Genomic DNA, 11,232 nt, shown 5'->3' with positions numbered 1-11,232 from the left:
CTGACTAGGTCGGCCGCTGGGCGATCTGGAAGATCGGCTCTTTGCTCCAGAGCTGGGCTTTCTTGATCTTATTGGGCCTTCATTCGAAGGCTGAATTCATCTCAAGATCGAACCTCCAATTCAGGTATCCAATTTCCTTATTGGTTTAGACTGGTATGTTGGGGGTGTCAATTCTCGCACCAACAATTAGCCACTCCGACGTCCGGAGTCCGGACAGTAAATTGATTTTGATATTATTTCACAACCTCTCTCTCTCCTACGCCATATACAAACTTCTCTAATCTGAATCAACCAACGGCCACCAATAACAAACGCGCGCTCCCGCCACAATTAGTTCATTAGACTATTCTTGTATAAGAATCACGTATGAAACACTATAACAAAAAGACTGAAAGAAAAAAATCAACGTATGTGTTATGCTTATACAAATGATATATTGATTAGATTTCTCAATTTTAATTGTTCTGTTATACATGGCAAGGAAAGGTTTGAAAAACGGTGGATTATTTGCTTGGACTCAAATCCACGACACTAATATGAAATGATGCTCTTATATATCATTGTAGTTTTTATACATTTCTCGTGTTTCACCCTTTCCCCAATGTGTTTAAATTAATTAATACCCTAGATCTAAATTTTCATCTAGTTATGTTCGAAACGATTGACTGAAAAAAGTCATTAGATCTTGTTGTAATTAACTACTATCTGCCTACAACCAAATAACCAATAGAGAACATAACACATGTCGTCGTGATTTGTTAACCTTAATTACATATGCATTGATATTGATGTACAATAATATAACATGCATCTTGTATTATATTTTTCCTGTTATCTTGTCTGCACGTACTATAATAATAATAATTGACAATAATACATGTTTGATTAAAATTAACTATTTGCCTGTCTCTTTCTGTTATTTGAATAAAATAGCCATATCAACACACATACAAAACAAACCTTTCTAGACAACTGCTCTGCACAATCTCAGTTCCCTTTTTAAATTTGTCTTCTCCTATTGACTTTTGAGTTCCTCATCAAATCTCCAAACGTACAATGGGAAACCAAGAAGTAGAGCTCGTCATCATCCCTCACCCGTTCTCCGGGCACATCCTCGCCACAATCGAACTAGCGAAACGTCTCATCAGTCAAGACAATCCTCGGATCTACACCATCACCATCCTCTACTGGGGACTACCCTTCATACCGAAAGCTGACACAATCGCCTTCCTCCAGTCACTAGTCAAAAATGAGCCTCGTATCCGTTTCGTCACCTTGCCCGACGTCGAAACCCCTCCACCGATGGAACTCTTTCAGGAAGCTCCTGAAGCTTACATTCTTGAATATGTCAAGAAAATGGTTCCCATCGTGAGGGATGGTCTCTCCACACTCTTGTCTTCACGTGATGAGTCGGATTCTGTTCGTGTGGCTGGATTGGTTCTCGATTTCTTCTGCGTCCCTATGATCGATGTGGGAAACGAGTTTAATCTCCCTTCTTACATTTTCTTGACGTGTAGCGCAGGTTTCTTGGGTATGATGAAGTATCTCCCAGAGAGACACCTCGAAATCAAATCAGAGTTTAACCGGAGCTTTAACGAGGAGCTAAACCGGGTTCCTGGTTACATCAATTCTGTGCCTACCAAGGTTCTGCCATCAGGTCTGTTCATGAAAGAGACGTACGAGCCTTGGGTTGAGCTGGCTGAGAGGTTCCCTGACGCTAAGGGTATTTTGGCAAATTCATTCACGTTTCTTGAGCCTAACGCTTTTGAATATTTCGGTGGTTGTCCGGATAATTACCCACCCGTTTACCCAATCGGGCCAATACTCTGCTCCAACGATCGTCCGAACTTGGACTCGTCGGAACGAGACCGGATCATAGGATGGCTCGATGATCAGACCGAGTCATCGGTGGTGTTCCTCTGCTTCGGGAGCTTGAGAAATATTCCTGAGACTCAGATCAAAGAGATCGCTCAAGCCTTGGAGCTCGTTGACTGCAAATTCCTCTGGTCGATACGAACCGACCCGAAGGAGTACGCGAGCCCGTACGATGCTTTACCAGACGGGTTCATGGACCGGGTTATGGATCAAGGCCTAGTTTGTGGTTGGGCTCCTCAAGTTGAGATTCTGGCCCATAAAGCAGTCGGAGGGTTCGTGTCTCACTGCGGTTGGAACTCGATATTGGAGAGTTTGGGTTTCGGCGTTCCGATCGCCACGTGGCCGATGTACGCGGAACAGCAGCTAAACGCGTTCACGTTGGTCAAGGAGCTTGGTGTGGCCATGGAGTTGCGGATGGATTACGTGTCGGAAGAAGGACATATAGTGAAAGCTGATGAGATAGCAGGAACCGTTAGATCTTTGATGGACAGTGAGGATCGTGTGCTGAAGAGTAAAGCGAAGGAGATTGCTGAGGCGGCGAAAGAGGCTGTCGTGGACGGTGGATCTTCGTTTGCTGCCATTAAAAGATTCATCGGTGACTTGATCATCGCCGATGGTTTGTAAAGGACGCCGTCGTTTCATTTGTTTGGTCGTGTGGCGATCATGTTTTTTTTTATAAAAAAAATCGTAATTATCACTTTATTTTAATATTAGAAGACTGTGTCTTCTTCTTACAACTTTTCCTATTTCATATTTGCTTCCATGTTGTATTGTATCTCGTGTTTAATGATTTTTTTAAAAAATTATTATTCTGGTCTTAGAAGTGTATCAAACTAAGATTTATTATTAGCTACACACAAGATTACGAGAGATGTTGTGGAAACCCCTTAGTCCAGTGGTTAGTCTAGGGTTCATTAATGCTTCTACACTAGGAAGTCTGGAGTTCGAGCCCTAGTTCATTAATGCTTCTATACCAGGAGGTCTGGGGTTCGAGCCCCAGATAATGCGATTTATTAATTGTGCAAATTAACGGAGATAAATTTACAAACAATCTCCAGTGATGCGATGCGTAATTATTGCCGTTCGCCGTGATTTTACATACAACTGAAGGTGAGCATAGAAAAAGGAGGAGGTGTCCATCAAGAACATGGAGCAGGCAGGAGAGCAAGAGTGTATGTAGTGAATCTAGTAGGGTCGAAAGGAATTGTCCATGTTAGATTCACATGTAATAGTTATCATAATTTGCAATCAATAATAAATCCAGAGTTAAAAAAAAAAAAAAACATTGCTTACTAACAAAAAAAAATTAAAGATTCCAAACACCGAAATTTTAATAATCGAAATATATTATTGTTTTTGTTAGGTAAGCATTTGGAATCTTTCAAGTTGACTGCTGAAAAATGAAAAACAATGCTTTATGATTATATATTTAATTTATTTTTACTAACATTATTATGTATTTATTTCAAGGAATCATGGGAACAACAACAACAACAAAAAAAGCTGGTAAATCAAGAACTGAAACATAAATTGAGTGCGACACAATTTATAACAAAATTGAGTGCGACACAATTTTCCTCAGACATCCCCTATATAATAAAATGGAAGTACACAACATTATTTTGTAAACTATATAATTTTAATAAGTTGGATATAAATAGAATATACATTAATGATAGATTAATTATTTACAAATAGGTTATACCAAAAATCTTAAAGAGAATATTCTAAAGAATCATATCATCTAACTTACTATATTAATTTCTTTTATTAAATTATTCATCAAATAAAATCTTTTGATATATAACTTAACATATTAATTTGTTAACTATCATTATAATTCACCTTTTATTTTTATATATGAGTCTATTTTGTAAAACAAATAAATTGTCATATTATTTATTATAATTAAAAATAGTTTTATTTCTGGATATACCATAAGTTGAATTTTAAAAACAAATATAAATTATTCAATCTATAAAATATTCAAGCTTTAGTAATATTTTACTGAGTAACAGGTCAAAATTTGAATATTTAAATTCAAATTTACAAAATTATATCTTATAATGACATTTAAGTCATGATGTAGAATCTACATTGTTGAAATAACTTCACATATATAACCTAATACAACATATTAAAATTTTCTTTTAAAATATAAAATATACAAAATTTCGTATAATATAATTATCTAGAATCATTAACAATATAAAACTTACAAAATAAGTGTCTCTTTTGAAGCCATCATATTTAGCATATGATTTTATTGCATAATGTTTTATCCAAAAAAACTTTTAAAAACAATCACATAAATTATATTTTATATAAAAATTATAATATAAATAAAATGAATTTCAACCAAGAGCATGGGTCTTCATCTAGTATATTAACGAATGAATGTGTCATGGAACTTATGTTTTTCTCTTCTTAAAAAAACAACTAAAATTTTAACATTTCACCCCAAAAAAAAAATTAGGAAAAAAAAATATATATATAAAAATTTGGTTACAAAAAAAAATTAATATTACAAATTTAAACAGAATTTGCCTCTAATCATTTTAAGTGAGATATTGTCACAATGTCACTCATCAGAATTTTGCTACTATATAATTTGTAAAAGAAATAAAAAAAAAAGTAAGCGGACACAAAAAAAATGGCTACCTTCTCCACAGCACAACCGCTCTCTCTGCCACGTCATCCAAATCCGAATCAACAAACCACCAATAACGAACGCTCCCGCCACACTATATCTCTGATCGACCGATGTACAAACCTTCGACAACTGAAGCAAACCCACGGTCACATGATCCGTACCGGTACTATAGCTGATCCTTACTCAGCTAGCAAGCTCTTCGCAATCTCTGCGCTCTCTACTTTCGCCAGTCTCGAGTATGCACGCAAGGTGTTCGACGAAATTCCTCAACCAAACTCTTTCACTTGGAACACCCTTATCCGTGCTTACGCTTCTGGACCAGACCCTGTTCGTAGCATCTGGGTTTTCTTGGATATGGTTTCCGAGAGCCAGTGTTACCCGAATAAGTACACGTTCCCTTTCCTTGTCAAGGCCGCTGCAGAAGTTTCGTCTTTGTCTTTGGGTCAATCTCTTCACGGGATGGCGATTAAGTCAGCTGTTGGATGTGATGTTTTTGTCGCTAATTCTTTGATACATTGTTACTTCTCTTGCGGGGATTTAGATTCGGCTTGTAAAGTCTTTACTACGATCAAAGAGAAAGACGTTGTTTCGTGGAATTCGATGATTAATGGGTTTGTGCAAAAGGGTTCTCCTGATAAGGCTTTGGAGCTTTTTAAGAAGATGGAGTCAGAGGACGTTAAGGCAAGTCATGTGACTATGGTTGGTGTCTTGTCTGCTTGTACAAAGCTACGGAATCTAGAGTTTGGGAGGCAAGTTTGTTCTTTTATTGAAGAAAACAGGGTTAACGTGAACTTGACATTGGCTAATGCGATGCTTGATATGTATACAAAGTGTGGAAGCATAGAGGACGCAAAAAGATTGTTTGATGCAATGGAGGAGAAAGATAACGTCACGTGGACAACAATGCTTGATGGGTATGCCATTTCAGAAGACTACGAAGCAGCTAAAGAGGTTCTTAACTCTATGCCTAAGAAAGACATTGTTGCTTGGAATGCTCTTATATCCGCTTATGAGCAGAATGGTAAACCTAATGAGGCACTGTTAGTGTTCCACGAGCTGCAACTTCAGAAGAACATAAAGCTGAACCAGATCACTCTGGTAAGTACTTTATCAGCTTGTGCTCAGGTAGGGGCACTTGAATTAGGTAGATGGATCCATAGCTACATCAAAAAGCACGGCATTAGGATGAATTTTTACATTACAAGCGCACTGATTCATATGTATTCCAAATGCGGAGATCTTGAAAAGGCCCGTGAAGTGTTTAGTTCTGTAGAGAAGAAAGATGTGTTTGTATGGAGTGCAATGATTGGTGGTCTGGCGATGCACGGATGTGGAAATGAAGCTTTTGGTATGTTTTATAAAATGCAAGAGGCAAATGTAAAGCCAAATGGTGTGACCTTCACCAATGTATTCTGTGCTTGTAGCCATACCGGTTTGGTGGATGAGGCTGAGTCGTTATTCTACAAAATGGAAACGAGTTATGGTATTGTCCCTGAGGACAAGCATTACGCTTGCATAGTTGATGTTCTCGGCCGCTCGGGTTATCTGGAGAAAGCTGTAAAGTTCATAGAGGCGATGCCAATTCCTCCAAGCACTTCTGTCTGGGGAGCGCTTCTAGGAGCTTGTAAGATCCATGCCAATCTGAGTCTTGCTGAAATGGCTTGTACACGTTTGCTTGAACTGGAACCTAGGAACGATGGCGCGCATGTTCTCTTATCAAACATATATGCTAAATCTGGGAAGTGGGAAAACGTTTCTGAGCTGAGGAAGCATATGAGAGTCACTGGACTGAAGAAAGAACCAGGTTGCAGCTCAATTGAAATCGATGGCATGATTCATGAGTTTCTCTCTGGAGATAACGCTCACCCGATGTCTGAGAAGGTATACGGGAAGTTACACGAGGTTATGGAGAAACTGAAATTGAATGGTTACGAGCCAGAGATGTCACAGGTTCTGCAGATCATCGAGGAAGAAGAAATGAAGGAACAATCTCTGAATCTCCACAGCGAGAAGCTGGCGATTTGTTATGGACTGATATCAACAGAGGCTCCAAAGGTGATACGAGTTATTAAGAATCTAAGGGTGTGTGGAGATTGTCACTCAGTTGCTAAACTAATATCTCAGCTCTATGATAGAGAGATAATAGTGAGGGACAGGTATCGGTTTCACCATTTCAGAAATGGGCAGTGTTCTTGTAATGATTTCTGGTGAGATTTCAGATTTACTAGAAGAAACTCAGTCAATTTTTGTGTGTTGTTCCTGTAACGTTTTGCGACTTGGACCTCCTCTCCACCGTTAATACAAATGTTACATATACCAAACATATCATCTTCTCATTGTGTATCCTAGATAGATAGCTTCAGGACATTGTAATTACTGAAGTCAAAACCACTAAATCTCTGTGTTTTGCGTTATCTCTTAACCTTTTCAAGTTTGCTCATATATATGGTAAAAGCAACAAAGTATATATATAGTTTCACCAGGACTCTGTATCTTCCCAATTTGATTGTAAGCAAAATAAATCACTTTGTTTTGCTTCATCTCCAATCCAAACCAAGTATTCATAATGGTCATATAGTAGAAGCAGATTATATCTCACAAATCAGAAAGAACCAGAGACTAGCTAAACCAAAGATGCATTTCAACAAGTCTCGTAAGAACTTTAGTACAAAGAGTGGCCAACTCTACACAAGGCCTATTCTGATAAGAGTAATCACATTTTTGCACAAAGGTTAAGAAGGAAGACGAGTTACTTTCCAAAGTGTTAGTTATAACAGCTTCTGAACCACTTTTGCTTCATATTTGCTCTCATATCAACAAGCTGCTAGCTAAAAACAGTAGATGTAATAAATGTTCCTTCACCTGCAAGTCAATGAAAGCCTAATTAAGACTTGAGGTTAAAGAAAATGTCATATATAGTCCATACACATCAAAAGATTAACATACCTTATACTGCAAGAAACCATCCCACAGAACATCAAAACGTAACAGAGCGACAAAGATCAATATAAGGCGAGTTCAAGGAGCTTAGCACAGGCACCACTGAATCGACCGTCCCCCACATCTCACCTCCTTCACGTCTTTCTAACGTGATCTCTATGCACCAAGTATCATTATATGGGATGTAAGAAGTGCCCAAAACCATCAGCTTCCCACCCAAATTCTCTATTTTACACTCAAAGTATTTGAGGTAAGGCAAACGATCTACACCCTTCAGAGGAGTCCAAACCATTTTATTTGGATCATATACCAGTATTGGGTGTCTAAGAACACACCGTGGATCGAAGCTATAAAACAGATCCTCAATCACACAACACGGCTTGCGCCAAAAATGCATCAACTTAGTTCCAAGTTCCGATGACTGCCATGTACCTTGTCTTGGTTCGTAAACCAAATCACGCATAGCATCCATGATGTAAATCCTATTTTGCATCACCAGAGATGTCACAAACCCTCCTTCTGGCAAACTAGATTTGTAGTCGGATGGATCAGGCACAGTACTCCAAGTTCTTTCCTCTACATCAAACACTTCGATCCAATCATCATGACGCTTCTCGCAACCTCCGATGACATAAATCTTTTCTTCAACTACTCCGGCGGCTGCGCGGTAGCGAGCCCTGTGCATATTTGGGAGGTAGCCACACGTGTGGTATCTACAGTCGATGACAAACACAGTCGATGCAGGTTGATCCAACCACCGATCACATACATTTTGTATCCGATTGTGACCACAGCACATCCAGGATTCATAGGAGGAAGTGAAGTGATTCGGATCAATCGTAATGAGTTGTTTCTTGGAATGTTACGATTGAGTATGTACCAGCACGGGAGACTAACAAGAGGGAACCCGATCAACGCATAAAGAACAGGGTAATGACATCTCCGGACGTGTGCGACGGTACCTCCGATGAGTACTTCTGGGATTTGTCGAGGATTCGGAGCAAGATCATCTTCTTGAGGCTTCTCGCTTTGATTCTCTTCATCGTCTTCTTCTTTCGGGTTCTTATGGAGTTCTTCGAGTTTCTTGCTTGGATTGCCACCGTTAGAGCCTTCGTCGGAAGTTTCAGAGATTAAAGCCATCGTCGCCGTGTGAAGTCTTTCAGCAGCAACGAATTAACCGAAAGGGAGAAGACTAAAGTAGATTTTTGAAAGAAGCTGTTACGTTCCTTGTGGTATTTATAATGAAACCATTATTATGAGTACGTAAAACTATTATCTTCTTTTATGGATTCAGAAATTTTGTTTTAAAAGTTATTGGATTCTGTATTACTTTATTTATTTTCTATTTATAATGTGTTTATTTTCTTTACTTAGGCTTTTTTTGAAGTAAAATATATTAAAAAGATGTATAAATAAACATGTCAATTCTAAATTACTAAAATGTTTTAAAATAAAAAAAAATGAGAAAGTTCTAAACATTTCATAAAAAGGAAATTTGTACATAAGTGGAAAAAATAATAATTTGTTTATATATTTAAAAGAAATAAAATTAAAATATATCCGATTAGAGGTGTGACATGAACATGTAATTTTTTTTACAGATTATGGCTTTCAAATAATAGTAGAGATAGATTATCAAGAAGCATATTCCACTGATTGAAGTTTGAACATAATAATTGCGATTATTGTTCGCATATAACACAAGACCCAGATGAAACGGACGATACGACTAATTTTTTTTAGTATTTGATATATGCCAGGCCCAGCCCAGCCCAATAAGATCGTTTGAAAGACGCGAGACAGATCTTATCCCAATCTGATCCAGAATGGGACCTTCTTAGTGAGCTCAACATGGTTTTGGACTAGCCTATTCGATGGGACGAGGACAAATCCAGGGGAGGAGATTTGATGTTTTTTTAATGATTATGGTTTTGGTCACCATGTCCTATATGTGTAATGTGTTTATTCTCTGAATATTTTCCAACATAAGCATACATAGAGTTGCGTGATCCTTGTAGTATAGAAGAGATTGTACGTTTATATACAAAAATTATTAATCAGTTATTTTCCTAACTATTACAATTGTACTTTCAAAATTTTCCTGTTTTACAACTATGATATTATGATTATTTTTTTTTACAAAATCATATTAATTTTACAATATACTTATTTAAAACATATCATTCCATAGTAAAGTGTAATAATGTTTAGAAAGTAAACTTTCAATGGCACTAAACAAAATTAGTTACGACGAGCATAATTATATTGTATCTGTTTCCTTTAGGTAAAGTCATTAAGTTAAGTTAAGCCATTAGGAATGTGCAGTCATTCGCACAATGATATAAATTAGGATAACACCTGCTACGATCTCTGAAACAGCAATAACACGTATCTGGTCCGTGGTGACTTCGACATGTTTGACGAAGGCACACTGAGGAACCTAACTTGTTCGATTCAACACCTTTTCCTCCGTTTGCATCTGTAATTAAGAAATATATTCGAAGTTAAAAAAAATGAAGAACTAAAATAAATAAAGAAAGAAATATTATTTATTAAAATATGATTACATTAATGGTGATTATTAATATACATATATGCATAATTTCATAAACATATATATGTGTATATATGTTTTTGGAGAGGAACGAGAAAATTACGATGATGCAAAGGATAACAAAATGTTAATTATTTATTTGTTATTTGATGATTGAAATTCAAACCTTTCTTGGTCGCGTCAAACTTTTGTGTTTCCCCAGCTATATATATATATATATATAAGAAAAAAAATTAGAAGTTAAAAATTAATATAGAGAAGATTATTTATATAACAATATATATGCTTACAACGATGCTGATTGTCATTAAGCAATGAAAAACGATTATTTATATATGTGCTCATAATTTCGTAAACATACATCCATGATGAACGAGCGAAAGCATGATCATGAAAAGGATAGCAAAATGTGATGATGACATTTCTTGTGATGTTCTTCTGAATATCAAATTTTGTTTTTTTGTTTTCTTTTTTTTGTTTTTTTTGTTTTTTTTATGGTTGAAAATTTGAAATCCTTACATACAGTTGGTTTATTATATAGATAAGTTGTATGTAATTATTAGCGCATGTCTCTTATGGTGATCCGTAAAAACTGTTAAATTGTTTTTACTAGTTTTAGTTCTTTCCTATTCCTTAGTAAATTAGAAATATTGGTGTTGTTTAACATGACAACTAAATAAATTTACTATTATGAACCATAACAAAATATGTATACCAATTCACACATACTGTACATATATATATGATATATACTATAGACCTATGGTCTAACATGTGTGAAGGGAAACTGAGAGTTTTAGATAGAGCGAGAGAGAACAACTTTAGTTCTTCTTATTGTTTTCTTTCCATTCTACATAGATATATATATGGGAGAAACAAGCTACGTAAACGTTATAATTTTGGCTTGTGAAAGCTCGTGGCAACTCCGTCGGATAGGCTAACTCTTATAAGCATTTGGCGAGCGACTTGCCTTTTTCCGCTTCATATTGCTTTGTTCTTTCCTTGCTTCTTTTTAGTGGGTCTTCACTTGCGGTTAGTCATTCTTGCTTTGTAATTTTTCTATAGTTTTCAGTATTTCTATTTACCAGTGATTTCTGTAATTTTCTTTCAAAAATTTGAAAATGGTATAAAACTTGACATTCATACCAATTTTTTTTAAATTACTTTTCTAAAAATTACAAAGGTGGTTTTTAGTGGCATACAAGTTTAA

The 11,232-nt window shown here is 36.4% G+C and overlaps 2 protein-coding genes, 1 long non-coding RNA gene and 1 pseudogene across 4 annotated transcripts; 2 read left to right on the top strand and 2 right to left on the bottom strand.

The window, feature by feature from the left end:
• Positions 1 to 927: 927 nt before the first annotated feature.
• Positions 928 to 2,693, top strand: LOC104700518 (flavonol 3-O-glucosyltransferase UGT71C1). The gene has a single exon (XM_010416040.3). The coding sequence runs from the start codon at positions 1,057 to 1,059 to the stop codon at positions 2,497 to 2,499; it is 1,443 nt and encodes a 480-aa protein (XP_010414342.1). The 5' UTR covers positions 928 to 1,056; the 3' UTR covers positions 2,500 to 2,693.
• Positions 2,694 to 4,512: 1,819 nt separating this feature from the next.
• Positions 4,513 to 6,851, top strand: LOC104700517 (pentatricopeptide repeat-containing protein At2g29760, chloroplastic). The gene has a single exon (XM_010416038.3). The coding sequence runs from the start codon at positions 4,529 to 4,531 to the stop codon at positions 6,737 to 6,739; it is 2,211 nt and encodes a 736-aa protein (XP_010414340.2). The 5' UTR covers positions 4,513 to 4,528; the 3' UTR covers positions 6,740 to 6,851.
• A 312-nt stretch (positions 6,852 to 7,163) lies between these two features.
• On the bottom strand, positions 7,164 to 8,640 carry LOC104704371 (putative F-box/kelch-repeat protein At2g29780; annotated as a pseudogene). The gene is made up of 2 exons (XR_015562084.1): positions 7,475 to 8,640; positions 7,164 to 7,390 (listed from the first exon to the last, which is right to left on the bottom strand). The product of XR_015562084.1 is annotated as a putative F-box/kelch-repeat protein At2g29780 (transcript).
• An 846-nt stretch (positions 8,641 to 9,486) lies between these two features.
• Positions 9,487 to 10,545, bottom strand: LOC104700516 (uncharacterized). Its single transcript, XR_753592.2, has 3 exons — positions 10,384 to 10,545; positions 10,189 to 10,224; positions 9,487 to 9,947 (listed from the first exon to the last, which is right to left on the bottom strand). It is a non-coding gene; the product is annotated as an uncharacterized LOC104700516 (long non-coding RNA).
• Positions 10,546 to 11,232: the final 687 nt, after the last annotated feature.

The sequence above is a fragment of the Camelina sativa genome, chromosome 7, assembly GCF_030686135.1.
Source record: "Camelina sativa cultivar CO46 ecotype springtype chromosome 7, ASM3068613v1".
NCBI classification, from domain to species: domain Eukaryota; kingdom Viridiplantae; phylum Streptophyta; class Magnoliopsida; order Brassicales; family Brassicaceae; genus Camelina; species Camelina sativa.
This window is presented reverse-complemented; position numbering and strand designations above follow the sequence as displayed.